General features: G+C 71.3%; 7 protein-coding genes across 12 annotated transcripts; 3 read left to right on the top strand and 4 right to left on the bottom strand.

The window, feature by feature from the left end:
- The first annotated feature begins 14 nt into the window (after window positions 1-14).
- Window positions 15-6,940, top strand: CARNS1 (carnosine synthase 1). The gene is made up of 10 exons (XM_080595091.1): window positions 15-143; window positions 1,006-1,023; window positions 1,434-1,665; window positions 1,794-1,883; window positions 2,002-2,486; window positions 2,712-2,892; window positions 3,330-3,415; window positions 3,621-3,852; window positions 3,943-4,214; window positions 4,425-6,940. The coding sequence occupies exons 2-10, from the start codon at window positions 1,021-1,023 to the stop codon at window positions 5,640-5,642; spliced, it is 2,799 nt and encodes a 932-aa protein (XP_080451217.1). The 5' UTR covers window positions 15-143; window positions 1,006-1,020; the 3' UTR covers window positions 5,643-6,940.
- A 287-nt stretch (window positions 6,941-7,227) lies between these two features.
- On the top strand, window positions 7,228-10,563 carry RPS6KB2 (ribosomal protein S6 kinase B2). Of its 4 annotated transcripts, none has more exons than XM_080595098.1 (15): window positions 7,228-7,356; window positions 7,819-7,853; window positions 7,918-8,038; window positions 8,138-8,206; window positions 8,293-8,440; window positions 8,535-8,592; window positions 8,705-8,793; window positions 8,871-8,961; window positions 9,037-9,127; window positions 9,221-9,328; window positions 9,441-9,503; window positions 9,583-9,660; window positions 9,746-9,853; window positions 9,932-10,044; window positions 10,126-10,563. In XM_080595098.1, exons 1-15 carry the CDS (start codon window positions 7,285-7,287, stop codon window positions 10,298-10,300), a joined length of 1,419 nt encoding a protein of 472 aa, XP_080451224.1. In that variant the 5' UTR covers window positions 7,228-7,284; the 3' UTR covers window positions 10,301-10,563. The 4 variants fall into 4 exon arrangements, with proteins under 4 accessions (XP_080451224.1, XP_080451223.1, XP_080451222.1 ...); XM_080595097.1 differs by having other exon boundaries at window positions 8,693-8,793; window positions 9,749-9,853; XM_080595096.1 differs by having other exon boundaries at window positions 8,693-8,793.
- Window positions 10,564-10,819: 256 nt separating this feature from the next.
- Window positions 10,820-12,326, bottom strand: PTPRCAP (protein tyrosine phosphatase receptor type C associated protein). The gene is made up of 2 exons (XM_080595103.1): window positions 12,174-12,326; window positions 10,820-11,534 (listed from the first exon to the last, which is right to left on the bottom strand). The coding sequence occupies exons 1-2, from the start codon at window positions 12,309-12,311 to the stop codon at window positions 10,956-10,958; spliced, it is 717 nt and encodes a 238-aa protein (XP_080451229.1). The 5' UTR covers window positions 12,312-12,326; the 3' UTR covers window positions 10,820-10,955.
- Window positions 12,327-12,763: 437 nt separating this feature from the next.
- Window positions 12,764-16,513, bottom strand: CORO1B (coronin 1B). Its single transcript, XM_080595095.1, has 11 exons — window positions 16,426-16,513; window positions 15,650-15,852; window positions 15,429-15,551; window positions 15,206-15,335; window positions 14,931-15,112; window positions 14,664-14,783; window positions 14,485-14,589; window positions 14,268-14,413; window positions 14,128-14,185; window positions 13,665-13,964; window positions 12,764-13,381 (listed from the first exon to the last, which is right to left on the bottom strand). Exons 2-11 carry the CDS (start codon window positions 15,848-15,850, stop codon window positions 13,256-13,258), a joined length of 1,491 nt encoding a protein of 496 aa, XP_080451221.1. The 5' UTR covers window positions 15,851-15,852; window positions 16,426-16,513; the 3' UTR covers window positions 12,764-13,255.
- Window positions 16,514-16,575: 62 nt separating this feature from the next.
- Window positions 16,576-18,585, bottom strand: GPR152 (G protein-coupled receptor 152; the record flags this gene model as incomplete). 2 transcript variants are annotated; one of them, XM_080595093.1, is made up of 2 exons in its annotated part: window positions 16,576-17,840; window positions 18,172-18,585. In XM_080595093.1, the coding sequence occupies 2 exons, from the start codon at window positions 18,583-18,585 to the stop codon at window positions 16,671-16,673; spliced, it is 1,584 nt and encodes a 527-aa protein (XP_080451219.1). In that variant the 3' UTR covers window positions 16,576-16,670. The 2 variants fall into 2 exon arrangements, with proteins under 2 accessions (XP_080451219.1, XP_080451220.1); XM_080595094.1 differs by lacking the exon at window positions 18,172-18,585 and having other exon boundaries at window positions 16,579-17,813.
- A 136-nt stretch (window positions 18,586-18,721) lies between these two features.
- On the top strand, window positions 18,722-22,708 carry CABP4 (calcium binding protein 4). 2 transcript variants are annotated; one of them, XM_080595102.1, is made up of 7 exons: window positions 18,722-18,840; window positions 19,150-19,435; window positions 20,000-20,030; window positions 20,352-20,495; window positions 20,603-20,712; window positions 20,932-21,050; window positions 21,153-22,708. In XM_080595102.1, coding segments are annotated over exons 1-7 (768 nt in total). In that variant the 5' UTR covers window positions 18,722-18,763; the 3' UTR covers window positions 21,154-22,708. The 2 variants fall into 2 exon arrangements, with proteins under 2 accessions (XP_080451228.1, XP_080451227.1); XM_080595101.1 differs by having other exon boundaries at window positions 20,903-21,050.
- A 115-nt stretch (window positions 22,709-22,823) lies between these two features.
- OSBP (oxysterol binding protein) lies at window positions 22,824-27,555 on the bottom strand (the record flags this gene model as incomplete). The annotated part of the gene is made up of 14 exons (XM_080595092.1): window positions 22,824-23,822; window positions 23,897-24,117; window positions 24,191-24,372; window positions 24,474-24,569; window positions 24,675-24,778; window positions 24,874-24,994; window positions 25,066-25,311; window positions 25,391-25,522; window positions 25,642-25,696; window positions 25,769-25,871; window positions 26,187-26,385; window positions 26,460-26,707; window positions 26,785-26,993; window positions 27,251-27,555. The coding sequence occupies 14 exons, from the start codon at window positions 27,553-27,555 to the stop codon at window positions 23,680-23,682; spliced, it is 2,364 nt and encodes a 787-aa protein (XP_080451218.1). The 3' UTR covers window positions 22,824-23,679.
- Window positions 27,556-27,633: the final 78 nt, after the last annotated feature.

Raw genomic sequence — 27,633 nt, 5'->3', positions numbered from 1 at the left:
GCACCCCCCGCCCCCCGTCCCCGCCCCGCGCCCTCCCCCGGGGCCGCCCCGCCCGGGCTGGAGGCACCGCCGGTGCAGAACCGGGCACAGGGCTCTGCGGGCAGCGACAGCCGCGGGCACCGGCACCGCCACAGCGACCGCCGGTGGGTGCCGGGGTGGGGTGGGGGGGGTGCGTGTGCGCTGTGCACGCGTGTGCGGGGACTTGCGCACGTGTGTCCACGCGTGTCCGTGCGTGGCGTGCTCAGAGCGCTGCGGGGACGGGGACGGCGACAGCGCGAGCAGCTGCCGCGCTAAGCCGGGGGACGTGCGGCGCCGCATCTCCGCCGCGCTGGGGACAGGCGACAGGCAACAGGCGACAGGGGCCGGGTGGCAGCCGGGGACAATGGGGCTCTGTGCCGCCCGCCGTGCCCGCCGCCTAATCCGGGGCACGGGGCCGGGCCCCCGTTGGGGGGGGGTGTGGGCGCGGGGCTTTAAGGGCTCCGAGCGCGCCCCCGGCTCCGGCGGGGCGCTGTCCCGGGGGCAGGCATCCATCCACGCGCGACCGCGGGCCCCGCGCAGGTACCGCGGCGAAAGGGCTCGCCGGGGGGCGGGGAGGGGGCGTCCCGCCACCGGGGTCGCCCCCGTCGCGTGGACACCGTCCAGGGGCCCCCGTGGGGTCCGCGGCTGTCCGTGCTGGCCAGGGGACGCCCGTGCCTCAGTTTCCCCCCGCGCCAGAGCCGCTGGGCTGGGGCACCCGGGGGTGGGGGGGGCGCGCCCGGGCCCACAGCCCCAGGGCACCTTGGCACCGGGCGCAGGGGGGTCCCCGGTGGGGCTGAGCTGACGCCGGATTAGGATAATCCCTGCCGGGGCTCAGCCGGAGCTGCCCCAGTCAGCAGGGCTGGCACCGAGGGGTGCGGGGGGGGGGGGGGGGGGAGAAGGGACACCGGGGCTGGCACCGAGGGGACCCCAGGACACCCCGGGGGTCCCTGCCGAACTCGGCTGACTCGGCCCCTCTGTCTTTTGCAGCCCCCCGACGCCAGGATGGTGAGTGGTCCCGGGAGCGTCCAGGCGGGGGGGGGCTCTTCCCGGCGGGGCTCGGCGGTACCGGGCACTCGGCGTGGCAGTGCCGTGCCCACCCGCCGCGTGACCCCGCGGGGACAAGGGGACGCTTTGTCTGGGAGCTGGCACTGCCCTGCTGTCCCCAAGGCGGTGGCTCCGTGCCTGGGCACCCCCACAGCCCCCCAACCCCCTTGCCCCGTGCTGCGGCACTGCCCCATGCCTGCCCCATGCTGCCCTGAACCCCACGCCCGCCCCATCGCCCCCACGCCAGCTCCATCGCCCCCGTGCTCGCCCCTCATCTGTCCCACTGCTGGCCCCATCCCTGCCCCGTCTGTGCCCCGTGGCAACCCCCACGGCAGCCACCCGGTTCCAGCCCCGGCTGTGCCCCGCGGCAGCTCTCAGTGGACCAGGTCAGCGTGGAGCAGCCGCTGAGCCCGAAGGAGCAGGAGTGGGCAGGGCCGGAGGCACTGTGCCCGGGCTGGCTGGACGAGGAGGTGTCTGATGGCGAGGTCCCCGAGGACACCGGGGACCCTGACTCAGCCACCCATGGCTACGAGTTGCTGCAGAGTGCCCTGCGCCAGGAGGGGCTGCCCCTCACCGTGGACCACACCAAGGAGCCCCGCACGGGTACTGGGCATGGGGGTCACGGGGGCTGGGAGCTGGGGACACAGCGCCAGGCTGTGTCCTGGCACTGGGGTGCCAGAGACGGGGTGGCAGTGGGGTCCCATGCCTGCTGACCACCACCTCGCTGGCAGGATTCGGTCCACTGGACATGACTGTCTGCATCCTGGGCTCCCCTACCGCCTTCCTGCCCGTCCTGCTGGAGGGTGGCTCCCGCTGCCCAGGTGCGTACGGCCCCCAGTCCCCCATAACGGGCAGCCACGAGCTCCCCCCACGTCCCACCCAGGGTGGGTGCCCAGCACAGGGGGCACAGCCACTGCCCACACCCCTGCCCACCCGCAGGTGCCATGGTGCTGTGCCTCTCACCCACCTGGGCCAGCCGGGTGCCCTCGGAGACGTCCCCAGGCGCCTGGTCACTGCTGCTCTCCCAGGGAGTCTCCTTCGAGGCGGGGGGCCACAGCACCCTGGAGGTGTTTGTGCCCCCCCGGAGGGCCACCTACGTGACGGGCACCTTCAGCCCCGGGACTGAGAGCAGCTGGGTGGGCGAGCTGGCCCGCGACCTCGACTGTCCCACGGGGGGCTCAGTGCCACTGGCCCAGTGGCTGGAGGACCCGGTGGCTACCCGCCGGGTGCTGGCTGCCCGTGCTGGCCTGCTCGTGCCCCCCACCCTGGCCTTTGTCCTGGGAACGGAGGGGGCCCTGCCTGAGGACCCCGCACCCCCTGGGGTGCGCCTGGTGCGGCTGGAGGACCCCCAGGGCCAGGAGAGCCTGGTGCGGGAGGAAGTGGGCGCCTTCCTGGGGGGCACTGCCATGAAGCCCTACAGCCAGGTGGGCACTGGGTGGCACCGCGGGCTGGGTGGGGGGCTGTGGGGCTGGGGCGTGGGGGCAGGGAGCAGCAGCGGGACACTCGGGGGCGGCTGTGGGGTGCCAGTCACAAGCACCGAGTGGTGGCGCGGCTTGGTGGGACGGCCACGGGGTGGTGGTGGGAGCGGGTGGCAGGGGGCGAGGGGTGCTGTGGCGAGGCGGCAGGGGGTGACACCACGCTGCATGCAGGTGGCGGTGCGGCCGGCAGGGTGGCGGTGGCGTGGGACAGGCACTCGCAGCACCCACGGGAAGGCGGAGGGGGCGGCGGTGGCGGCGGCGGTGGTGGCCCGGCTGAGTGGGCTGCAGGAGGAGGAGAGCGTCCTGCTGGAGGCCCTGGTGCCCACCACCCGCCTGCCCGCGCCCCCCCCACGTAAGACCCCCCCTCGGGCGCCCACCACCCCCGGGGGGGGAGAGGGGCGGGAAGGGCCCCCTGGAGCTCCCACCATCCCTGGGAAGGGCCCCCTGGAGCTCCCATGGTCGCTGTCAGCCTCATGTCCAAACCCCGGGGTGGGGGCCACCCCGGACCCTTGCAGCCCCCTAGGGAGGGGGGGGAGGTGACTGCCCTGGCCCCCTCCTGTCCCCTGAGCTGGGGGGCAGTGCCCATCGTAAGGGGGCAGGTAGGGAGGCGGGGGGACCGTCCTTGGCCCCCCACCATCCCAGGGGGCTGGGGGTGGCCGTGGTGGTGGTGGTGCCACACTGGGCTGCCCTGCGACCGGGGGTGGGTTGGGGGGGGGGGCGGCAGGGCCCCCTCCCCACGTTCCTGTCCTCGGGCTGCGGCGCGTCCCTGCCCTGTCCCTCGCCCCCCAGGCAGCGCAGCCCCGCGGCTGCCCGTGGCCCTGCGCATCTGCACCGTCGTCTGCCGGTCCTGGGGGGACCGGCCCCAGCTCTGCCAGGTACGGCCCGGGCGCGAGGGTGGGGGTGCCACACCCTTGGGTGGGGTCGGGAACCCCCCCCCTCCCGTTCATGTGGCCCCTGTGCTTGGCGGTGGGTGCGGCAGGGTGGGGGTGACCGCGAGCTGTGGGGTGTCGGCACCTGGTGGCTCTGGGCGTCCCCGGGGGTGGCCCATGTCCCCGTGCCGGTGGCGGCGTGTCCCCACAGGTGGCATGTGGCATGGGGCGCGCGGAGGCGCCGGTACGGCATGGGGCGGCGCTGCCCCTGGGCCTGGACTCCAGCCTGCAGCAGTGGGGCCTGGCGGACCCGGGGCACCGGCAGGCACTGGCGGAGCGGCTGCGGGGGGCTGCTGAGGACGCCATGGCCGCCCTCCTGGCCGCTGAAGCCGAGCTGAGCCCCGCACAGCGTGGTGGCGCCCGCGCCCGCACCGACATCCTTGGTGAGCACCAGCCCCTGGGGGTGCTCCTGCAGGGGCAGGGGGAGGGCAGCCCTGGGGTGCTGAGTGCGCCGTTCCCACCATGTCCCCCAGGTGTGGATTTCCTGCTGTCATGTGTGGATGACACCCTGGAGCTGGTGGCCCTCTCTGCCAACTGCCAGCGGTGCTTGGAGACCTGCCTGCTGGCTGAGGCCATGGGGCGCGACGTGGGGGAGCCTGCTGGTGACCTGCCCCGGCTGCTGGCAGAAGCCCTGCTCCACCGGGCACAGTGCCACCTGGTAGAGGGCAAGGACATCCTACTCATCGGGGCCGGCGGCGTCAGCAAGAGTTTCGTTTGGGAAGCAGCCCGCGAATATGGCTTGAGGGTAAGGAGGAAATGGGGCTGTCAGTAGGTTCCAGAGTGAACACCGGTCACCGCCCCGCAGGCAGCGGCTGCGCTGCAGCAGTGCTCGCACTGCGGGTGGTCTCCGACCTGCTCTCCTTCTGCATGGGCTGAGGGGGGCGGCGTGGGGCCGGGGGTGGGCACCCGTCCCCCGTCCCCATACCACAGTGATGCCCGTGTGGTGGCTGCGCAGATCCACCTGGTGGAGTCGGACCCGGAGCACTTTGCGGCGGGGCTGGTGCAGACCTTCCTGCCCTACGACAGCCGGGAGCACCAGCGCGACGAGGAGCACGCTGAGCGGGTGGTGGAGATGGTGCGCGCCCGGGACCTGCGGCCCCACGCCTGCCTCTCCTACTGGGATGACTGCGTGGTGCTGGCGGCGCTGGTGTGCCAGCGGCTGGGGCTGCGCGGCAGCCCGCCCGCTGCCGTCCGCCTGGCCAAGCAGAAGAGCCGGACCCACCAGCACCTGCAGTGCTGCTGCCGTGGCCGCCCGCCACCCGCCGCCTTCGCCGTGCCCTGCCGGCGGCTGCGCAGCCACGGGGACGTGGAGCGGGCGGCGGGTGTCGTCCCCTTCCCCGCCGTGGCCAAGCTGGAGTTCGGGGCGGGCGGCGTGGGCGTGCGGCTGGTGGAGAGCGCCCGGCAGTGCCACGCGCACGCCGCCCGGCTGTGGCGCGACCTGCGTGCCGACACCGACTACCCGGGCATCGGGCTGGGCTGGGGCAACGCCATGCTGCTGATGGAGTACGTGCCGGGCACCGAGCACGACGTCGACCTGGTGCTGTTCGAGGGGCGGCTGCTGGGCGCCTGGGTGTCGGACAACGGCCCCACGCGCCTGCCCGCCTTCCTGGAGACGGCGGCCGTGCTGCCCTCCTGCCTGCCCGCCGACCGGCAGGCCCAGCTGGTGCGGGCGGCCCTGCAGTGCTGCCGGGCCTGCGGGCTGCTCGACGGCGTCTTCAACGTGGAGCTGAAGCTGGGCCCCGGCGGCCCACGCCTGCTGGAGATCAACCCGCGCATGGGCGGCTTCTACCTGCGCGACTGGATCCGCGCCGTCTACGGCCCCGACCTGCTGCTGGCGGCCGTGCTGGTGGCGCTGGGGCTGCCGCCCGTGCTGCCCGCCCGCCCCGCGCCCCGCGCCCACCTGGCGGGCGTCATGTGCCTGGCTTCCGAGCACGGCCCGGCGCTGCGCCACGGCGGGCTGGCGGCCCTGCAGGGCCTGCAGCGGCGCGGGCTGGTGCGGCTCAACCCGCTCTTCGAGGAGGCGGGCGGCCAGTACGAGGAGCCCTGCCTGAGCGTGGCCTGCGCCGGGGGCAGCCCAGCCGAGGCCTGCGGGCGCCTGCTGGGGCTCTGCCAGGCGCTGGGCATCGACTCGCCACGCTACCCCGTCGACCATTTCCTCTCCCACTTCAAATAGCCCCGGCGGGGAGCGGGGCGGGGGGGTGGCGCAGAGGTCCTGACCCACGGCCCTGCCTGCCCAGCCCCCGGCGCCCCCCGGCTCCCCCCGGCCCCCCGACGTGTCCCCTTCACCACCTCCTCCCCCTGAGCCCTCCCTGGGCCTTGTCACCCGTGTTGCTCGCTCCCCGTGGCACGGGGACAGAGCCCAGGGGGAGTCCTGAGACCCCTGCCCAGCCATCCCTGTGCCGTCCCCAGGGGAGGCAGGGACGGGGCCCCCTCGTTAACGAGCCTATGGTAATGGGGTGGCCCCCATGGCACCCATGCCACTCCACAATGGCAGTAGGACCAGCCAGCACAGGGAGACCCCGCAATAACAGAGAGCACAGGGAGGTCCCACAATAATGAACCAGCGTGGGGAGACCCTATGATAAATGAGCATGGGGAGACCCTGCAATAGCAGATGAACATGGGGAAACCCTACAATAAGAGACCGGCATGGGGAGACCCTGTGAGGAAACACCATCACTGGGTAGACCCTACAATAACAAACCAGAGTGAGGGAGACCCTGCCATAACAAACGTGGGGAGACTCTCCCATGACACACGGCCCTGGGAAGGGTCCACGAGGACAAGCTGGGCCCTCAGGAGATGCCGTGTGACAACGCAGTGTGTAATAGCCACTGCTGCCCTGTCACCCCTCGTCACCATCGAGTGGTCTGACAGCAACAGATGCCACAGTAACAGCAGCAACCCTACAATAACACAGCCCATGTAGCGCCCGAGACCCCCCAGTAACAGCAGCAATCCTACAATAACACAGCTTGAGTAGCCGTGTAGTGCCCAAGACCCCCCTTACTGGGGGGGAATAGTGACCCTAAAAAACCACACAGCCCGTGTAGCACCTGAGACCCCCCAGTAACAGCAGTGACCCTACAATAACACACAGCCCACGCAGTGCCCTAGGCCCCCAGTAGCAGCAGTGACCCTACAATAACAGCCCATGTAGCACCCAAGACCCCCCAGTAACAGCAGTGACCCTACAATAACACAGCCCATGTAGCGCCCTAGACCCCTGGTAACAGCAGTGACCCTACAATAACACACAGCCCACGCAGTGCCCAAGACCCCCCGGTAGCAGCAGTGACCCTACAATAACACAGCCCACGTAATGCCCAAGACCCCCCGGTAGCAGCAGTGACCCTACAACAACACACAGCCAACATAGTGCCCAAGACCCCCCGGTAACAGCAGCGACCCTACAATAACACAGCCCAGGCAGTGCCCTAGACCCCCCAATAAAGGCTGTGGAGCACCGGGGCCGTGTCGCTGTCCCACTTTCTGCGGGCAGTTCCCCCTCCCGGCCCCCCCCCCCCGCGGCGGGGCCCCCCCGCGGGCCGGCGCTGACATTTGGGGCCGACCCCTGCCCTTTGCAGGGCCACCCCGATACCCGAGCCGCCGCGGGGGCGTGGCCCCGGGTCGGGGGGCGTGGCCTCGGCGAAAGGGGGCGTGGCCTCGGCGAAGGGGGCGTGGCCTCGGCGAGGGGGGGCGGGGCCGCGTCCCGGACTACATTTCCCGTGGTGCCCCGCGGCGGGGATGCCGGGGTCCCCCCGTGACGCGGGGGCGGGGCGGGGCGGGTGCGGCGGTCCCGGTGCGGCGCCGCCATGGCGGGGGTGTTCGACATCGACCTGGAGACCGAGGAGGGCAGCGACGGGGAGGAGCCCGAGCTGGGCGCCGTGAGCCGGGCCGGGGGCTGTCGGGAGAACCGGGAACCGGGACGGGGGCGTCTGGGAGCGGAGGGGCCGGGGCCGGTTGGGCGCGGGGCACCGGGACGGGGGCACCGGGACTGGCGGGGGGACAGGGGAGCGGGGACGGGGCTGCGGACGGGGGAACCGCACCGGGAATGGGAGCGGCGGTACCGGGACTGGCGGGGGACGGCGGAGGCGGCGGGGGGAGGACAGCGGGGACCGGGACCCGGTGGGGCTGCAGACGGGCTGGGGACGGGGGCACCGGGACGGGCTGGGGACGGGGCTGAGCACCGGGACAGAGCCGGGCTGGGGCGGGACGGGGAGGTGCACCGGGGGCCGTCAGCGCTGGGGACGAGGGGCGGGGGGACGGACGGACGGAGCGAGGGACGGACGGGCAGCGGGAGGGGGACCCCCGCCCTGGGCGGGCACCGACGCGGCGTCCCCCCGCAGGAGATGGAGCTGGAGCCCCGGGGGAACGGCCTGGAGTAAGTGCGGGATGCCGGGGGGGGCGCCGGGGGCCCCGTCCCCGCTCACCGCCCGTCCCCGCAGGCCCGTGGGGCACTACGAGGAGATCGAGATCTCCGAGAGCAGCGTCAACAACGGCCCCGAGCACATCGGCCCCCACTGCTTCGAGCTGCTCCGCGTCCTGGGCAAGGGCGGCTACGGCAAGGTGGGGGGGGGCTGCCCCCCGGCAGCCAGCGCGGGGCCCCCGGGGCTCGGGGGGGGGCTGCTCCCGAGCTGCCTCCCCACCTCCACCACCGCTCCCCAGGTCTTCCAGGTCCGCAAAGTGCAGGGCACCAACACGGGGAAGATCTTCGCCATGAAGGTCCTGAAGAAGGTAGCGTGGCCCCCAGCGTGCCCCCGCCGCCAGCACGGGCCCCCCCTCACCGCCCCCTTCCTCCTCCTCCCACCCCCCCTCCCCAGGCCAAGATCGCCTGCAACGCCAAAGACACGGCGCACACACGGGCCGAGCGGAACATCCTGGAGGCCGTCAAGCACCCCTTCATCGTGGACCTCATCTACGCCTTCCAGACGGGCGGCAAACTCTACCTCATCCTGGAGTGCCTCAGCGGTGCGGGCGGCGCGGCGCTGGGCAGGGGGGGGGGACACGGGATGGGACAGAGCCCGGTGAAGGCTCAGGGCCACCCCGGGGCTGTGCCTTGCAGGCGGGGAGCTCTTCATGCAGCTGGAGCGCGAGGGCATCTTCCTGGAGGACACCGCCTGGTAGGGACGGCTGACTCTGGTGTATCGCGTCCTGCCCCCCAGGGTGAAGGGGTGCGGGGGGGCCCCCGGTGCCGCTCGCCCACACCCCCCCCCGCCGCAGCTTCTACCTTAGCGAGATCACGCTGGCGCTGGGCCACCTGCACTCCAACGGCATCATCTACCGTGACCTCAAGCCAGAGAACATCATGCTCAACAGCCAGGGTGGGCAGGGGTCGGGGGGGGCTGTGGGGGGCAGCGTGTTGGGGACTGACTCCACCCCCCTGCCCCCCCCCTCCAAGGGCACATCAAGCTGACGGACTTTGGGCTGTGCAAGGAGTCCATCCATGACGGGGCCGTCACCCACACCTTCTGCGGCACCATCGAGTACATGTGAGCCCGATGGGATGGGGGGGGAGGGCGGAAAGGGGTTGGGAGGGCCCAGTGCTCAGGGTGCCCCCCCCCCAGGGCCCCCGAGATCCTGGTGCGCAGCGGGCACAACAGGGCGGTGGACTGGTGGAGCCTGGGCGCCCTGATGTACGACATGCTCACCGGATCGGCAAGTTGGCCTCCTGCTCAGGGACTGGGGGGGGGTAGGGGGGCAGTCCCGGGGGGGGGCCCCCTTCATCGCTGCCACCCCCTCCCCTTGCAGCCCCCTTTCACGGCCGAGAACCGCAAGAAAACCATCGACAAGATCCTGAAGGGGAAGCTCGTGCTGCCGCCCTACCTGACACCCGACGCCCGTGACCTGCTCAAAAAGGTGCCTGAGCCATCCCCCCCAGCCCCCAGTACCCCCTGCTTTTGGGGGGGCAGCACTGGAACACCCCCCTTGGGGGGAGCACTGGAACACCCCCTTGCCCCTTCTCTTCCAGTTCCTCAAGAGGAACCCCAGCCAGCGGGTCGGGGGGGGCCCAGGCGATGCAGCTGATGTGCAGGTAGGAGTGGGGCAGGGGGGAGGTGTCACCAGTGATGCCCCCCCCCCCCGTGACCCCCCCCTTCCCACTCCTCCTGCAGAAGCAGCCCTTCTTCCGCCACATCAACTGGGACGACCTGCTGGCCCGCAGGCTGGACCCGCCCTTCAAACCCTGCCTGGTACTGGGGGGGGGGGGAGGGTTGGGGGGGGCAGCTCCGTCTCCTCTTTGTGGGGGGGCCGTCAAGAGCAGCCGCATCCCCGCAGCAGTCGGAGGAAGACGTCAGCCAGTTCGACACCCGCTTCACCCGCCAGACGCCCGTGGACAGCCCAGACGACGCAGCCATCAGCGAGAGCGCCAACCAGGCCTTCCTGGTACCGGGGGGGGCACTGGGGGGGGTGGGGTGGGGGTTCCTGACCTGCCCCCCCCTGACGTGCCCCCTCCCCACACAGGGCTTCACCTACGTGGCCCCCTCGGTGCTGGAGAGCATCAAGGAGGGGTTCTCCTTCCAGCCCAAGGTGCGCTCCCCCCGGCGCCTCAACAGCAGCCCCCGCACCCCTGTCAGGTACTGGTGCTGGGGGGGGGAGGCACTGGGGAGGAGGGGGTGCAGCGTGCCCCCCCCCCTCACCACCTACCCCCCCCACAGCCCCGTGAAGTTCTCCCCCTTCGAGCCCTTCAAGCCGGGGGCAGCGGCGGCAGCAGAGCCCATGGAGCTGGGGCCCAGCCTGCCCCCACCGCCCGAGGGCACAGCCCCCCTGCCCATCAAGACCGCCGTGGGCACCAAGAAGGCGAAGGGGGGGCGGGGGCGGGTGCCCAGGTAGGGAGGGCGGTGGGGGGGGGGGGGACACCCACAGGGGGACGCGCCACCGGGTGAGGAGGGGCCCTGCGTGGTGCCGGGGCGGGGGGGGGCCCCGTCCCGGTGCTGGCCGCGGGGAGAGGGGGGGCCCCGCGGAGCTGCTGGTGCTGGCACGGTGGGGGGACGCCGGCACCGCCCCCTGCCCCCATGCTGCTTCCGCGGGGGGGGTCCGGGCCGTGGGGCTGTGCCCCCGGTGGTGGGGCGAGTGCCAATTAAAGCATTGATCAGGCCTGGCTGCCCTCTGCTTGGGGGGCTGGGGGGGCGCCCCTGCTATCTGCATAGCCACGCCCCCTCTGTCTAGCCACGCCCCCTTTCATTGCCACACCCCCCCAGGCTCCGCCCCTTTTCACCACCTCCCAGCTCTGGGCCATGTGCTGCCCCCCTTTGTCCCTCCCCTTCCCCAGGCCACGCCCCCCACTAGGCTCCTCCCACCGCCCCTTTGCCCCGCCCCAAGCTCCACCCCCTTCGCCAAACCACGCCCCCAGGAGTGGCAACGTCTCTTTATTGGTCAGCGGCAGGCCCGCACAGCCAATTGCGTGGCTCTGCCAGGGCTTGGGGCGGGCGTGGTGACGTCAGAGGGCGGTGACGTCAGAGGGCGGTGACGTCAGAGGGCGGTGATGTCAGAGGGCGGTGACGTGGGGCCGTGCGTCCCCCCAGGTGGCCGTCCCCGAGAAGGCGTGCATGTCGCTGAGCAGCGCCTCGGCACTGCCACCCAGCGCCTGCGGCACGCCCGGGGGGCTCTGCTCAGCCTCCAGCGGGGCCGCGGCTGCCTCCTCCTCTTCCTCTTCCTCCTCCTCGTCATCCTTCTCCTCCTCCTTCTCCTCCTCGTCCTCCACCTCCTCGTCCTCCTGCCGCTGGTGCTGGGCCCACGGCATCAGCTCTTCCTCCTCGTCCGGCGGGGCCGTGTCCTCGTCCCTGTCCCCGGGGGCTTCGGCGGGGCCCTCCCGTCCCTGCAGCTGGTGCCAGCGGCTCCGCAGCAGCGCCAGGGCCCGGCGGCCCATGGGCCGGGGGTGGTAGCGGCCGGCCGAGAGGTGGCAGAGGTGGCGCCAGGCCAGGGCCAGCCCCACGGCCAGGCACAGCAGCAGCCCCAGCAGGGCCCCTACCACCCGGTCGCTGCGGCTCCCCACCGGCTCCCCCGCTGCCGCCAGCCCTGCCAGCACCAGCAGCAGCGGCGGGGCCGGCGGGCACCGCGCTCCAGCCTGCAGGGACAGGGCAGGGGTCAGCACCGAGGGGGAACGCGGGGCAGGGCCGTGCAGAAGGGCAGGGGCTGGTGCCGGGGCAGGTGCCCCGTGACGGGAAGCTGCGGTCGGCAGCAGCTGCAGCACCTGCAGCAGCAGGCCGGGCTGCCCCCGCAGCAGCCCCAGACAGCCCCTGGCAGCCCCAGTCTGCTCCCAGCAGCCCCCATCCCTGTAGCATAACCACCCCCAGCACCTGCCCCATGCCCCCCCCGCCTGGCGCCCCCAACCTCTACCTCCCCCCCCCCCCCCCAAGTCTACCCCTCAAGCCCTGGAACCGCAGCACAGCCCAGCCCTGTTGTCACCCATCCCACAGAGCTGACTGCCCCTCCCAGGCATGGGAAAAGGGGGCTACCCCAGGGCCCCATCACTACTGTGTCGTCTCCCCCCTGCCCCCCCCCCCCCCTTCAGGACAACACAGACTGAATTGGAACAAAGCGTGGACCGCTCCCCACCCAAATTTAACCAAGGGAGCAGGCAGGAGTTGATGCTTGTGGCTGGGGACTTGGGGGGGGGGGGTGCATAAACCCCTCCCCACCCCCCCCCCAGTTCACTCCCAGTCTGCTCCATGCCCACCCCCCCCGTGTTTTTTTGGGCGCTCACCATCGCTGGGTGCTGCTGGAGCGGGTGCTGGTGCCGCAGGCGCAAGCAGTGCTGGGGGGAGCCCCCCCTTGCTTCCTGCCCCCCCCCCCCGGCAGCAGCGGATGTATCGATGCGGGGGGAGGCGGGTGCTGTCCCCATCCCCCCCCCGCCTACCCGAAATGGAAAGGGCCCCGGAAACCCAAGGTGGCGCATGAGGCATGGGGGTGCGCTGCCTGTCACCCGTGTCCCAGCGAGGCTCTGGGGGCTCTAGTGTTGTGTCCCCCCCCCCCCAACAGTCCTTGGGCCACCAACCCCCCCCTAGTGCCCTGATCTCTGGGGGCTCTGACACCCCCTCCCTCCCTGCCCCCGCAGCTTGAGCTGCTCCTGCTCTGTCCCCAGTCCGTGCCTGAGCTTGTGCTAAAAACCACTGCACCTTGCACCCTCCCTGTGCTACCCGTATAGGGATGGGGCCATGCACACAGCCCGGGGGAGCTCCGCGCACCCCAGCCCCACTCCTCCCCCCTGACAAACCCACGGTGAAACCCCCATAACCCTCACGGTGCCCCCCACCCCAGGGCCCCTCTGCCCCAGCACTTAGCCTCACCCAGCACCTTTCTTATAAAGACATTTATTTGGAGTGAAAATATAGATTTTGACCCTGCCCTGTAGGGAGAACAAAGGGGGAGGGGGAGAGCCCCATGATATTGGGGGGGGGGTGATCCCGTGGTCACGGGGCACATGCTGTAACCCCACTGGAAGAGGGGAAGACCCCACCCCACCCTGGGGACATGGGAGAGTTGGGAGGGGTGCAGGGCTTAGTATTTGATCCCAGAGACCCCCCCCGGCCCTCGGGGGCAGCTGTGGGGGGGAGGGGGTAGTGGTCCACAATCCAGGGGGGCAGCACCCAGTAAGGCAGTGGGGTCAGGGAGGGGAGCGGCCGGACGTACAAAACGAGGGAAGGATGGACGGACAGCCCCAGGGTGAGGGGCGTGAGGTCTCGGTGGGGGGACCCTGGGGCAGCGGTGTGGTCCCTGGCTTTGTGCGGGGAGGAGGAGGGGGACAAGGGGGGCAGCCCCGGCCGCGTGCCCCGGGCCGGGGGAGCCCTAGACGTGCCCGTTCTCCAGGCGGCTGAGCTGCTCCTCCAGGCGGGTGATGCGCTGGCCTTGCTCCGCCACCAGCGCGCGCAGCGCCGCCACCTCCTGCAGCACCTCGTCCAGCCGCCCGCCCGCCTGCGCACACCCCGGGTCACCTGCCGCGCCCTGCGAGGCCCCGCCCCCACCCACGAGGCCACACCCCCTCCCCAGATGCCCCGCCCCCTCCCCAGATGCCCCGCCCCCTTCCCTGAGGCCCCGCCCCCTTTCCCCAGCCTGCCCCCATTCCCTTCAAAGGTGGCCCCGCCCCCCTCCCCAGAGGCCCCGCCCCCTCCCCGAGGCCCCGCCCCCTCCCCCAGAGGCCCCGCCCCTCCCCCAGAGGCCCCGCCCCCTCCCCCAGAGGCCCCGCCCCCTCACTCACCGGGGGCGCGGGGGCGCCGGTGCCCAGTGCCGGGGGCGCGCTGAGGCGTGCGGAGGCGGCGGGGGCCGCGGGGGGCGGCGCGGCGGGGCTGGGTGCGGCGGGGCTGGGTGCGGCGGGGTGGGCGTCGTGCAGCAGGGCGCGGCGGCTCACCTTGAGGTCCCGCTGCTTGCTGGGGACGTAGGCCTGGCGCAGGGACACCAGCACCGGCCCCGCCGTCTGCCCCGCCACCCACTCCTCCGCCTCCATCGCCGGGTCGGGGCCCGCCGTGTCGGGGTACAGGTCGTCCTGGAAGAGGTCCGACTGCCCCCCCCCCCCATCACCACCGTGTCACCCATGGGGACACTCCGCACAGCCGCCGCGCCCTGGCCAGGGACCCTCGGCCAGCCACCCTGCGGTAGCCGGGACCCCCCCCCCAGCTTCACCCAGGGACCCGATGGGTGCCCCCCCGCCGCTCCCCGCTCACCTTCCTTGGCACTGTCATGATGATGGGCTCACACTTGCGCTCGTGCAGCTTGTAGAACCTGCGGAGGGTGACAGAGTGTTACTGGGGGGTGCAGGGGGAAGAGGGGGTCACCCCTCACCCCTGACCCCCCCCATCCCCACCTGGCGATCTCGCACTTGCTGACATCCAGCCCGCGCTTGGGCATCCAGCCCATGCCGCGCTGCGGCTCCTTGCTGGTGAAGGTGTTGAGGAAGTGGATGTAGGGCGGCTCCTCCGTGATCTCGAAGTACCGGATGCTCGAGTCACCCTGCAGGCACCGCGTTAGAAGGGGACAGGTGGGGATGGGGCGCAGGGAGGGGGGAGGCAGCGGGGCCGCACCTTGCCGCAGACATAAACCACGTTGGTGTCGGGGTCGTAGAAGGGCAGCAGGGCCCCGTTGCTGGAGTCCAGCTCCTGCAGCCCCATGGGCTCCTCCAGGTTCTCCTGTGGGGCAGCGCGTCAGCCCGGTGCCACACCGCACCCCGGCCCCCCCGGGGCCAACCCCGGCGGCTCCTCACCGTGTCCCACAGCGCCAGCTGCCGCTCGCTCATGCGGCTGAAGCCGGTGGTGAAGATCTTGCCGTCGGCCAGGAAGATGGCGCGCATGGGCCGCGCACCCTCGTGCGCCCGCTCCTTCTCCTGCAGGGAGCGCGTGGGACAAGGTCAGCGCCCTGGGACGAGGTGGGGGCGCAGCACAAGGGCACCCCGGTGGGGAGCAGGGCCACAGGGAGGGATAAGAAGCACCCGGGGGACACGGGGATGATGCCACCCCGGAGCCGTGCTCACCGCCACCACGGTGCCGCGGCGGGGATCGATGACGCGCACGCTCTTGTCCTTGCAGGCGGTGCAGAAGCGGGAGCCGTCGCGGCTCCAGCTGACGCTGTAGATGAGGTCGGGGTGCAGCCCCTCCAGGCGGTACAGCTCCTCCGCTGTCCCCACGTTCCAGATCAGCACCACGTTGTCACAGCCTGCAGCGGGGAGGGAGGCAGAGGCACAGCTTGGCCAGACCCCCCCCAGCCCCAGCTGCCCCCCCCCGTCCCCCCCCCCCTCCAGCTCCCTACCTGCGCTGAGCAGGACGTTGCGGGCAGTGGGGTGCCAGCTGATGATGCCCACACGCTTCGAGTGCCCCTCCAGTACCACCACCGGCTCCGTCAGCGGCTGGCTAAGCCCCCCCTCGGGGACCTGCCACACCTGCGGGATTGGGGCAGCGGGCAGGGGGTTGTGGGTGAGAGCCCCCTTTGTACCCCTCTCCAGCCCCCCCCCGGTTTCCCATCTGCCCCTCACCATGACGGTGCAGTCCTCGGAGCCGCTGGCGATGACGTGGTCGTTGTGGGGGCACCACTCGATGTCTAGCACGGGGCCCGTGTGCCCGCACACCGTGGGGTAGGACTTGTCGATGCGCCCGGTCTGGGAGCACGGGGACAGCGGGGTGGGGGGGTCACCCGACCCTGTCCGTCCATCTATCCGCCCGTCCGCCCCCCCGGAGCCTCCCGCCCGCTTCCCACCTTGTGCAGGGGCAGCACCAGGAAGGCGCCGCCGCCGCTGGCCTCCACGATGATGGCCACGAAGGAGGGGTTGACGGCGCAGAAGGTGCTGTCCCAGGTGACGCGGGACACGCGGATGTCATCGTAGCACTGCTCCGTCTTCACCGGCTGCCCGAAAACGTGCCGGAATTTGCTCTGCCGCACCACCTTGCGAAACGACATGGCTGGGGCGCACCCCGGGATGGGGTCAGGCTGGGAGGCGGGGGGGGGGGCACAGAGACCCCAAAACACAGGGCAGCCGCGGCCTCTCCCCGCAGGGCCCGGTGGCCCCCGGTAAGCCCCGGGGACTGGCAGCGGCACCGGGGGCGGGGGGGTGGCGGGGAGCGCTGAGCCCCGTTCCCTGCCCCGGGTAAAGGGCGGCCCCGTCCCTCCCTGCAGGAGCGGGAAACCAGCGCTGGGCAAACAAACCCCACCCTGCCGGGACGGGGTCACCCGTGGGGACGGGGACGTGCCCGGTGGGACGGGACCGCCCTGCCCGGGATGGGGGCGGGGGGGGGACGGGGGTCACCGCCGCGGGGACGGGGCCGCGGGTGGGGACGGGGACGGGGTCGGCCTGGCCGGGACAGGGCCGGGTCCCGGGGTGGGGGGGGCAGCGGGGGGCGGCCCCGTCGGGGCCAAGGGGGCAAAGGGACGGGACGGGGACCGGGACCGGGACCGGGGACACGGATGGGGCCGGGAGGGGACACGGGGGGGGTCCCAGGAGCCGCCCGCGCCCCGCGGGGCCGCCCCGCACTCACCGGCGGCCGGGCCGGGCCGGCGGTGCCGGTGCCGGTGCCGGGCGCGGGGCTGGCGGCGGAGCCGGGACCGGGGCGGGGGGGGTGGGGGGTGGGGGGGCAGGAAGTGAGCGGCCCCGCCCCGCGCCTGCGCACTGCGGCACCGGGCGGCGGGGGGAGGGGAGCGAGGGGGCGGGGCCACGAGGAGGGGGCGGGGCTGTGGGGGCTGGGAGGGGCGGGGTCAGGGCGGGGGCGGGGTCAGGGCGGGGTCAGGGCGGGGCGGGGGGCGCTGCCGGTGGGGTCCCCGCCGGAGATCGGGACGGGGGCACCGGGACGGCGGCAGCCGGTGGCAGCGGGACCGCGGTGTCCGGCGGCACCGGGGCAGCGGCCTCCGGCTGCAAAGGGGCGGCGGTGCCCGGTGGCACGGGGACCGGGGCGGCAGGCGGCACGGGGGCGGCGGTGGCCGGTGGCACCGGGGCGGCGGTGCCGGGCGCCATGCGGGCGAGGCGGTGGCAGGCGCCGGTGGCCAGCAGCAGGTAGAGGCAGGGGTTGAGGCAGCTGCCCACGTTGAAGGCCAGCCCCACGAAGTAGGTGAGGTTGGCGAAGTGCTCGGGGAACGCGTGGCTCAGCAGCTGGGCCAGCTGGAAGGGCAGGTGGATCGCCAGGTAGCCGCTCAGCGTGGCCGCCACCAGGCGCTGGAAGCGGGCCGGCAGGCGCCCGCCACGCTGCCGCCGCCTCCGCGCCGCCGCCACGGCCAGCGCGGCCCCGTTGCACAGCAGCAGGATGCCGGTGGGCAGCAGCAGCCCCTCCACGGCCACCTCCAGCCAGCCCAGCAGCTGCTGCCAGCGGCCCCACTCCCGCCGGCACACCACCAGCCCCTGCGGCACCTTCGAGGCCTGCGCCAGCGCCGTGCCGGGCGCGCTGCAGCAGCCCGCCGCCAGCCACGCGGCCGCGCACAGCCCCGCCGGCCAGCACGCCGGGCGCCGGCAGCGGTACCAGAGCGGGGCCAGCAGCAGCAGGCAGCGGTCCAGGCTGATGGCGGCCAGCAGGAAAAGCCCGCTGTAGTAGGCCAGGTCGATCAGGAAGCGGTGCAGGCGGCACAGCGGCGTGCCCAGGGGCCAGTGGTAGCCGCGCGCCGCCGTCCAGATCTGCAGGGTGGAGTTGGCGAGGAAGAGGAAGTCGGAGGCGGCCACGCTGAAGATGAAGGTGGCGAGGCCGCGACAGCGTAGCCGCCAGCCTGTCAGCCAGAGGACGAAGGCGTTGGCGGGCAGTCCCAGCACAGCACAGACCAGCATCAGCTGCCTGTCCCACCCCAGGGCGTACGGGGGCTGCGCAGATGAGGACGGTGACGTGGATGAGGATGGGGACAGGGACAGGGACGCCGTGGCGTTCTCCAGCTCCATCGGCCAAGCGCAGGGGGCAGTGGCTCCCAGGGCACCCTGTCGATGGCACCCACTGGCACGTCACTGTCTGCTGTGGCAGCATCTGCAATTCTCCCTCTGTCGCTGTACCCTCTCCCTTTGGATCCCCCCCATTGCTCCCCATCCCATTGCCCCCTCCATGTCACCCCGTTCTCTTGCCCCTCGCCTTTGTGCCCCCCAGGTGTCCACCACCCTCACCTCCCTTGCCAGGGTCCTCCACCCACTGTCCCCTGGCCGTGCCCCACTCCACCCCACAACATCCCCGCAATGCTCCTGTGGTGCCCTGCACCCCACAAGTCCCTCAGGCACCGGACAAGTCCCCCTGGCCAGTAAATAGTGTAGGACCTACTGTAACAGCAGCGCAAGCACAGGCTCGGGCAGTGGATGTCGGGGTCTCCTGGGCTGCAGGGTGCCCTATATGCGGGTCTGGGTGGGAAGGGCGGCGGTCAGGGAGCTCCGCCCACCCTATCTGCTCCCCCCCGCCCCGGCAATGACCCCCCCAAAAAAACCTCAATTTCCCCCTGTGGGGGACAGGGAGCTGCTGCCAGGCAGGGCGGAAGCGGCCCCAGTATTGCTGCTGAGGATGGTTTGCCCATGGCCCCCCTGTGGTCACCCAGTCCCCGTGGGCTGGTTCCACCAGGAACCTCCCCCCCAACCCACAGCCACCCGGTGCCAGGCAGGGGGGCTTGGGGCACCTGGAAGCCCCGGGGCCGGGTTGTGTGGCCGCGCCGGCTGCTGCGTGCCAGGGCCGATGCTGCAGCATCCCCGTGATGGCATCTCCCTGTCGTGCGCTGGCTTCCTGCCACCCGCCAGCAGCTGCTGAGCTGGGGTGATGCTATCGGGGGGGCCAAGGGGGCCGGGGCCCCACACGCACCGTGGCACCACTCCTCACTGCAACCTCAGCTAACTGGGGGGATGCCTGGGGGCTGGAGGGCACAGGGATGTGGGGACATCACGGGGATGTCGTGGGGGCATCATGGAGATGGGACGTGCACGTGGACACGTCCCCGTGCTGCAGGTAAGGGTGGGGACCGACGTGTGCCTGTGCTGGGGACATGGCTGGTGGCTGAGTTGTCAGCGTTGGATCAAGGCAAGCACGGGGACGCTGGTGGTGGCCGAGGGACATGGGTGCTGGGGACACCGCCGCTGTGCTGGGGACCAGGGTGCCGTGGCTGCATGGCCATGCCCTGGCACGAGGACATGGTGGGACGGCTCGTTTCCTGCTGCCGTAATCGCCGCTAATTGGCTTTGCCCTCCCCGGGGTGGGGGGTGGGGGGCAGGTAAGAGGATTTCCCTGCCTCCTTCTTAAGGGCCGGCCGCCCCCCAGCCCTGCTTCCCGCTGCCTGCCTCCAGCCCCCGGCCCCATGCCACGCACGCGGGGGGACAAGGGGGCCCCCAAGGACGCGGACACCCCAGGCAAGGGGAAGGGGGAGCAGGGGGGCGAGAGCTCCCCCAAGCCCCCCGAGGAGGGTGGCTCCCCCGGCAGCAGCAGCCCTGGTGCTGAGTCCCGGCACGGCGGGCACGGGCAGAAGAACAGCAAGAAGGGTGCCGGGGATCCCCACGCCGCCGCCGCCAAGGCTTACTCACCCTTCCTCAACACCGTCTTTGGCAAGGTGGGGGCAGGGGCTGGGGGGCAGTGGATGGAGGGGCTGCGGGGCGCCGGGGATAGGTTTGGGGATGCTGGGGATGGAGGGGACGTGGGGCACTGGGCAGGTGCCACGGGGCAGGCCTGGGGGGGCTGGGGGCTCTTCTCCCTCCCTCCCTATATGGAGCCCAATGGGGGCACTGTGGGTGGGGGGGTCCTGGGGGGGTACAAGCAGCAGGGCTGGGCACTGTGGGGCTCAGGGACCTGCAGCCCTGGTGCCACCCAAGAGACAGCCTGGAGCAGGGCAGCCCCCGGCCTCCGGCAGTGCAGGAGAACCCCGTTAGGACCTGGGGCTGAGGGTCCCGGGCAGGGACTACCAAGGTGGGTGCAGAGGAAGGGGGCAACAGGGGCAACAGGGGAGGGGGGCAGGCAGGGCTTTGCCTCCAATCCGTCTAATCCCTCCTGCGGGAGTTAATTTTGGCCCATGCTTAACGAAGGTGACACCGCGGTTTGCTGGGAGGGGCGGGGGCTGAGCTGGGTCTGATGCTGCTTCCCCCCCCCCGCCCCTTCTGCACCCCACACCCTGGTCCAGGAGCGGGAGCTGTCGCCGGAGGAGCTGGACGGTGAGTGGTGGGGTCAGGGCATGTGGGGGACACCGGTATCATCTGCCATGGGACACGGAGCAGTGGAGACATGCCCCGGGGGGGCCTTCTGTGGGACGTGGTGCCATGGGACATGGTGCCATGGGGATATCTGCCATGGAGGGACCTTCCGTGGGATGTGGTGCTATGGACGTGGTGCCATGGGACATGGTGCCATTGGGACATCCACCATAGAGGGACCTTCCGTGGGATGCAGGGCCATGGGAGGTGCTGCCATGGGGTGTGGTGCCACAGCTTCCACACCTGATGGGTCCCCGTGCCCATGTGTGCCTGCGGGAACAGAGCTGCTGGATGCCTTCAAGGAGTTTGACACCGATCAGGATGGCTTCATCAGCTACAAGGACCTGGGCGCCTGCATGCGCATGCTGGGGTACATGCCCACCGAGATGGAGCTCATTGAGATCTCCCAGCACGTCAAGATGAGGAGTGAGTGCGGGGCCGGCTGGCGCGGGGCCGGGGCAGTGGCGGCGGGACGCGGAGATGCGTGCGGAGACAGGGCTGGGGCGCTGAGCCTGTCCCCGTTCCTGGCGCAGTGGGCGGCCGCGTGGACTTCGAGGACTTTGTGCAGATGATGGGGCCGAAGCTGCGGGAGGAGACGGCCCACATGGTGGGCGTGAGGGAGCTGAAGATCGCCTTCCGCGAGGTACGGCCACGGGGACACCACGGGCCTGGGGACACTGTGGGCATGGGGACACCCCAGGCATCAATGGGGACCACTGGCAGGGGACCGCTGGCATGCAGGGGACAATGGCCACAGGAAGAGCAGGGGCTGGCCCCAGCCCAGGGTGTCTGGGGGGGCTGTGGGGAGGGGACCCAACCTGTGGGCGCCGCAGTTCGACATGAACGGGGACGGGGAGATCAGCAGCGCAGAGATGCGGGAGGCCATCGCGGCGCTGCTGGGCGAGCAGCTGAAGGCGCAGGAGGTGGACGAGATCCTGCAGGACGTGGACCTCAACGGGGACGGCCGCGTGGACTTCGATGGTGAGCCCTCCCCCCCCCCCCCCCCTTTGTCCCCACAGCACGGGGGATGGCGCGGGGCAGTGCAGCCCCGTGCCCCTCTCGGCCTCCTGTCTCACCCCGCAGAGTTCGTCATGATGCTGTCCTCCCGGTAATGAAGCCTCCAGAGAGGAGAGGACCCGGGGCACCCCCGCTTCCCGATGCCGCTCCTGCCCCCAGGCACCTCCTGCTCCATCCCGCGTTAGGGTTCAGAGCGAACAGCGGGAGCTGAGCCCACCTCTGGGAGCGGGGCGCCCACCAGACCCCCCCGAGCCGGCACCCCCCTGGGGCTGGCAGTGCGGCGGGGGGCTGCGGGCCTCCCAATAAAGCTCCTTGGTCTCCTTGGTCAGACTGGGAGGGTGGCGCCGCTCCTTGGAACGGGGGGGATACGGGGTGGGAACGGGGTGGGGAGGGGGTCCTTGCCCCCATGGCACCCGCTCACCGACCCCAGCCCACCCCAAGCTGCCCCAGGCCTCACGTGGGGAGCATCCGGGGGGGAGGCAAGGGATGGGGAGGTCTCAGGAGGGGGGGAAGCGACCCCAAAAAGGGACGAAAAGAGGTCGGGGTGCCCTGCACAGAGCTGGCACCATTCGGAGCCCCCCCAGCCCTGGGGGGTGGGTCAGGGAGCCCCCCCAGCACTGGCTCCGTGGTGTAGCGGTGATCACGTCTGCTTTACACGCAGAAGGACCTGGGTTCGAGCCCCAGCGGAGCCACCCCGGAGGATCTTTTTGTGCCCTTTTCCCCTCGGCCCCTTTTGCCACGAGGGGTGGGGACACGGTGTCACCGCTGGGGGGGCCTCGGGGAGCCCTCGCGATGTGCCCTTATCCCCGTGGGGGGAAAACAAGAAGCCAGCTCTGCTGGAGCTCAAACCCAGGCCCTTCCGCACGTAAAGCAGACGTGAGCACCGCTACACGCCCCAGGGATGGCCGGGTGAGCCCCCCCAGACCCCCACCCGCGGGGTCCCGGCTGAGAGCCCGGGGAGCAGCAGGGGCAGCACCAGGATGGCCGAGTGGTGAAGGCGTTGGACTTAAGATCCAATGGACGTGTGTCCGCGTGGGTTCGAACCCCACTTCTGGTAGATCTGTTTTGTTGGGGGCAGGGGGCCCCAAATCCCCCCAAGGGACTGCGGATTGCCCCAGGGAACCCCAAACTGCCCCAGGGACCCCAAAAAGCCCGAGGGACCCCAAATTGCCCCCAAGCAACTGCAGACTGCCGCAGGGAACCCCAAACCGCTCTGGAGACCTGAAATGACCTCTAGGAACCCTGAACTGCCCTAGAGGACCCCAAATTTACCCCAAACAACTCCAAAGTGCCCTAAGAACCCTAAATCACTCCAAGGGACCCCAACTGCCCTGTTCCTGGGATCCCTGGTGGGACTCCCTGCTCCCAGAGACCCCCCAGAATGGGGGGGAATGTCTGGAGAATGTGAACAAACCCTCAGAACAAGCAAGGAGGAGGAAGGTGGGAGATACTGTGGCCACCCCGCCCCCACCCCCCACCAAGGAGCTGCCCGGGTAGCTCAGTCGGTAGAGCATCAGACTTTTAATCTGAGGGTCCAGGGTTCAAGTCCCTGCTCGGGCGATGCCTCCCTTTTGGGGCTGGGGTCCCCGTGTCCCATCCCACCTCTCCCTAGCACCTCCAAGTCCCCGGGGGGAAGCAGCTGCCCCAGGGCACCCACAGCGTGGGGCTGTGGGGCAGGGGATGCCCAGGGTCCTGGGGATACCCCCCCACCCCCCCAAACACAGCACACACAGGCAGGCTGGGGCATTCACAGATTTTAATTTAGTTGTTTTCCTGGAGAGGGGGGAGGAGAGGGGGAAAAAAAAAAAAAAAAAAAAAAGGCATCATACACCCCCCCGCTCTCTCTGCTGCATGGAGTGCCGCTGCTTGCCACCCCCAGGCCCCCAGTGGGGGGGGCAGCTCAGCTCCTACAGAGACCCCCGCGCCGCCCCCCCTGCCCCCAGCACATCTCTGGGCCGCTGTAGTGTGGAGTGTGGGGGGCAGAAGCCGGGCCCCTCGCCCCGAGAGGAAGGCACCGCGAGGGGGGCGGGGCAGGTGGGGTGCCCACCCCAGGGTACGAGCAAGGAGGGGGGGACGGGGCCCCCGGTAGGTCTCTACATATATATAATGTACACCTATAGAACAGGCTGCGGGCACAGCGGGGGTGCCCGCGCAGGGTGAGTGAGGCCGGACCCCCGCTCCCAAGAGCACCCAACTGCCTGGGGGCGAAGGAGAGATGAAAAATGAGGGGAGGGGGAGAAGAGACCAAGGCCAGCCTCGGGCTCACCCCGCTGTGCCCACCCCAGGGGGGCCGCGTTCCCACCCCCGGGAGCCGCCCGGGGCACTGCCGCTCCTGCGCCGGGGGTCCAGGGACGAGCGCGCGCATGGGGGGTGACGGGGGAGCCCCCGGGGCCGGGGGGGGGCCGGGCTGGCTCCCGCTCCCCAGCATCAAGGTCAATGTGGATGGGCTAAGGCAACCCCGGCGGGTGAGCGCGGCCGGCGCTCGCAGCGGGCGGGCAGTGAGACAGACGGACGGACAGACGGACGGGCGCAGGCTGCCAAAGGCGCTCCCCAGGCAGCCCCGCGGCCTTGGCCCTGCTGCTCCTCCCAGCCCTCAGAAAATGTCCGGGCACTGGGTCCAGTCCTGCTTCTCTTTGCTCTCCCAGTAGCCGCCCCTGTAGACGTGTGCCAGCTCCTGGGTGACGGGGTCCTTCTTGCGCTCGAACCACAGCGGCTTGTAGGGGTCGTAGGGGGTGCCTGGGGGCACGGAGAGGGGGTCAGCGCCGCCGGGATGGGGGGCTCGGGACCCCCCCCCCCAGCCCGCTCCTTACCGTCCTCGGTGGCCCTGGCGGCCTCGGCCTCGCGCCTCTTGCGGGAGAGGCGCTGCTTCTCCTCCAGGCGCTGCTTCTCTGCATTGGCCTCGTCCCAGCGGCCGTTCTCCATCAGGCGCTGGTCGGGGCGCCGGCGGCTGTCGGTGGGCGCCGTGCCACTCTCGGGGGCGTTGAGCGTCAGCGCCAGCTCCGAGAAGTAGTACATGTTCTCCGCGTACTTCCTGCGCCGGGAGGGAGGGCTCAGTCCCGCTGCAGGGCTCCAAGCCCCCACCCGAGCCCCGCGCCTGCACTCACGGCAGGGGGTTCCTCTTCCACAGCAGCACCCGGCTGTCCTCGGCCTCGTGCGCCCGCTGCCGTGCCTCTGCCCCGTTCTCCCCGCTGCCTGGTGCCACCTTGTAGCAGTCCATCTTCTCGTCCCAGGTGCCCAGCAGGAGGAAATGCACCTTCCCCGTGGGGTCTGTCACCTCTCCGGTGACCTGCCAGGACAGGGAACGCGTCCCACCCGGTGACCCCGGCGCCCCAGGCGGAGCGGTGCCGCACCGGGACGTGCCGTGTGCCCGGCCACCCCGCGCCCTACCTTCCTGGCCACGTCCCGCGAGAAGTAGCTGTAAGGAACGAACTTGAGGTTGCACTTATCGCCCGTCTTGTGATTGACGATCTCGATTTCACCTGACTGCGGGGGAAGGAGGGTCAGGTTCAGCCTGTGCATCTTTTCCCTGGTGACAGGAAAAACTGAGGCACAAGGCCCAACACCTCCACACGTGGCACTGGCACCCACCTGGTCTATCCAGAGCTTGCCCACGATGATGTTGTGCACGGTGGTGGTGACCTTCTTCCACGTGTAGTGGTTGCCGGAAGCATGGAAGACGCAGTGAATGGTGCCTGCGGAGGGAGAGCAGCGCTGGATCAGTCCCCTCGAGCCCACCGGTCTCTCTTGGGGGAGCAACGGCCCCCAGCCCGCGCAGCCACACGCTCACCCAGAGGCATGATGGAGAGATATTTGCCCCGGAACTTGCTGGTGATCTTGATTTCCTGGCGCAGCGTCCAGCCGTGCTTGGAGTCGGCGTGGTGTGCGGCGGCCGGCGGGTGGTGGCTCACCTGGTGGGGACGGGGCGGTCAGCCTGGCTGCTCCACCCCAGCGGGTGGCCCGCGGAGCAGGGCCGCGGTACCTGCTCGCAGAGGGAGCGGTAGCCGTTCTCCTCCAGGCGGTCCAGCTCAAAGGTCTCCCCCAGGAGCGGGTTGAAGGGCTTGCTGGTGCGGAAGACGGTGGTGGAGTAGGAGGAGACGGTGAAGGCAGCCACGTAGCAGAGCTGCTCCAGAGAGCTCTCGCACTTGGCTGCCCGGTCGAGCAGCTCGTGGTACTCCAGGTCCTCGGTCAGGCGCTGCAGCATGGACAGGGGCTCGTTGAAGTTCACCTGGAGGAGAGCGAGAGGTGAGGGGGGGCCCGGGGCGCGCGGCATTCACCGACCAGATCCCGTCTGCGTCCACGCTCACCGGCATGGGGATCTTGGACAGCTCCTTCCCGATGCAGTTCTTCATGATGCTCCAGAGGTTGAGGCTGTAGTTGGGCTTGTAGGGGATGCGGGTTCTCTTCTCCTTCTTGGTGTCTTCTACCTGGTGCTTGTACTGAGGGAAGGAGACCAGCAATGTCACGAAGCCGCTGCGACCCCCCTGACCCATCCCCATCCCGCAGCCACCCCCAGAGCAGCTCGGGTTGCGACGCGGGCGGAAAGCGGCCGCCCTACCTGCTCGTCCAGGCTGATATCGCTGCTGGTGCCGCTGATGTTGCTGCCGGTGCGCCTGGGGGGAGCAGAGGCAGCGTCAGGGCCGGGTTTGCCCCTGCCCTCCCCAGCGGGACCCCCAGGCACTCACTTGTGGCCCATGGTCTCCAGCGCAGCAATGTTCTCCGGGGCGTCGAAGAACTCGTTCTCCTCGTCCTCGTCGCTCAGGTCTCCTTTTGCAGGGCAGCAGGGATCTGGGCAAGGGGACGGAGACAGGCCGTGTGCCTGGGCTCACCCGGGCCCAGCAGGGGACAGGGGGCACCGGAGGATCCCTGCCACCGCTGGGCCTGGCACAATATGGGAACAACCGCCTGGCTGCAAGGCCCCTCAGTCGCACGGTGGACACCAAGCAAGCCTGCCGCTTGGGGACAGCGGTGTCAGGCTCGGGGACAGGCTGACAGTGCCGCGGTATGCGGAGCGCTCCGCTCTTGGCTTCCCCTCCCCTCCTGCCACACGACACCTCGCTCCCCCCAGCCGGCCCCGGGACGAGACACGGGCACTCGGGGTACCTTTAGCAGAGCCACCAGACCCAGCAGTGCCAGCAGGCAGGACAGTGGCGCCACGGAAAGCCCTCTCCAGGTGGTTGTGCTGCTTGGCCAGCTGCTCCAGCGTCTCCTCCAGACGGATGCGCTGGTCCCGCTCGTGCTGCAGCGACTTCTGCCACTTCTTGCTATGGGTCTGGGCCAGCATCAGAAAGTCCCGGCAGGCCTGCGGGCAGCGCCCCGTCAGCATGGTGGGGAGAGGAGCGGGGCCGTCCCCCCAGCGCCCAGCACCAGACTCACGTTGATCATGGCATTGGAGGTGATGCGGAAGAGCGTGGCCCGCTCGTTCACCTGCTTGATCTTCTCGGTGCTCTCGGCGGGCAGCCGGAGGGTCTCCAGCTCGCTGAGGGAGCGCTGCAGGGCCGTGCCGTGCTTGGCGATCAGGTCGTTGCAGGTGCTCAGGTCCTCCACCTTGCTCGACAGGGTGCGCAGCGTGCTCTGCAGCTCCGTCTTGTCCGTCTGCGACACGGACTCGTCGCCGGAGTCGTCTGCCAGCGGGACGGGCCATTAGCGGTGGCGGGACCGGTGCCGGGGAGGGGGTGGGGGTAGCACAGGGCGCCGGTACCTGACTCCTCCAGCATCTTGACGGCTTTGGCCTTGGCCAGCTCCAGCGCCGTGACCCAGCGCTGCCGCTCCACCTCGGAGCTGGCCTTCAGGTGGTAGGTCTGGGCGCCGCCATTGGAGATGACGAAGTTGCACGAGTCCTCCACCGTGATGTTGGCCGTGGCCAGGTTGATGGTGCCGCGGCATGTGTGCCGCATCTCCGCCTTGGAGCTGCGTGGGGGGGGGGGGTGGTGCCCGGTAACGGGGCCGTGAGCGGGGCCAGGCCGCGAGCCTCGGGGCGGCCCCGCCACGTCACCGGGCGGCGGGGGAGGGGCGGGGGGGGGGGCGGAACGGGGCCGCTGACGGAGCCGGGAGCCGAGACCCGCGGGCGGCTCCGTTCCCCGCGGGCGCGGCGGGGCCGGGCCAAGGTCAGCGGGAGCGGGGCGGGGCGGGGCGGGGCGGGGGGGCCGCGCCGTGCCGTGCCATACCGGTAGTAGCTGAGCAGCCCGTTGCTGAGCACGAACCACCGCCGCTGGTAGCCCTTGATGTAGTTGGTCCACTTGAACAGCCAGCCCTCCCGCGCCGAGCCGCCCACACCGGAGCCGCCGCCGCCGCCGCTCCCCGCCGCCGCCGCTCCCGGGGCCGCGCCGGGGCCCGAGCCGCCGCCCGAGCCGCCCGCCGCCGGCGAGGGCAGCGCCGGGGCCGCGCCGGGCGCCGCGGGCAGCGCCATGGGGCCGGGCAGCGCCGCCGCCGCCGCGCCGGGGCCCGCGCCCGCCCCGCGCAGCTCCGCCATGGCCGCCGCCGCCGCCCCGCCGCGCCCCGCCCGCCGCGCCGCCGTCACCCGCCCCGCCCCCCGCCGCCCATTGGGCCC

The sequence above is a fragment of the Anser brachyrhynchus genome (genome assembly GCF_964034855.1).
Source record: "Anser brachyrhynchus genome assembly, chromosome: 5".
NCBI lineage: Eukaryota > Metazoa > Chordata > Aves > Anseriformes > Anatidae > Anser > Anser brachyrhynchus.
The sequence above is the reverse complement of the archived record's forward strand: the minus strand, read 5'-3'. Positions and strand labels throughout refer to the sequence as shown.

Bases quoted from the DNA above. Each gene is read 5' to 3' on its own strand.
- RPS6KB2 (XM_080595099.1), top strand. From the start codon at position 7,285: ATGGCGGGGGTGTTCGACATCGACCTGGAGACCGAGGAGGGCAGCGAC. The intron at 8,039-8,137 runs GTGGGGGGGGGC...ACCGCTCCCCAG, and splicing joins GCAAGGGCGGCTACGGCAAG to GTCTTCCAGGTCCGCAAAGT. The intron at 9,128-9,220 runs GCAAGTTGGCCT...CTCCCCTTGCAG, and splicing joins ACGACATGCTCACCGGATCG to CCCCCTTTCACGGCCGAGAA.
- PTPRCAP (XM_080595103.1), bottom strand. From the start codon at position 12,311: ATGGGGACAGCACCCGCCTCCCCCCGCATCGATACATCCGCTGCTGCC. The intron at 11,535-12,173 runs GTGAGCGCCCAA...CTGTCCCTGCAG, and splicing joins TCCAGCAGCACCCAGCGATG to GCTGGAGCGCGGTGCCCGCC.
- CABP4 (XM_080595101.1), top strand. From the start codon at position 18,764: ATGTGGGGACATCACGGGGATGTCGTGGGGGCATCATGGAGATGGGAC. The intron at 20,031-20,351 runs GTGAGTGGTGGG...CTGCGGGAACAG, and splicing joins GTCGCCGGAGGAGCTGGACG to AGCTGCTGGATGCCTTCAAG. The intron at 20,496-20,602 runs GTGAGTGCGGGG...TTCCTGGCGCAG, and splicing joins CCAGCACGTCAAGATGAGGA to TGGGCGGCCGCGTGGACTTC.
- CARNS1 (XM_080595091.1), top strand. The intron at 3,416-3,620 runs GTACGGCCCGGG...GTGTCCCCACAG, and splicing joins ACCGGCCCCAGCTCTGCCAG to GTGGCATGTGGCATGGGGCG. The intron at 3,853-3,942 runs GTGAGCACCAGC...CATGTCCCCCAG, and splicing joins CGCCCGCACCGACATCCTTG to GTGTGGATTTCCTGCTGTCA.
- CORO1B (XM_080595095.1), bottom strand. From the start codon at position 15,850: ATGTCGTTTCGCAAGGTGGTGCGGCAGAGCAAATTCCGGCACGTTTTC. The intron at 13,965-14,127 runs GTGAGCGGGGAG...GGGGGGGGGCAG, and splicing joins TCATGACAGTGCCAAGGAAG to TCGGACCTCTTCCAGGACGA. The intron at 13,382-13,664 runs GTGAGTGAGGGG...GGGTGTGCGCAG, and splicing joins CCGGCGCCCCCGCGCCCCCG to GCGGGCGGGCGGCTGGACGA.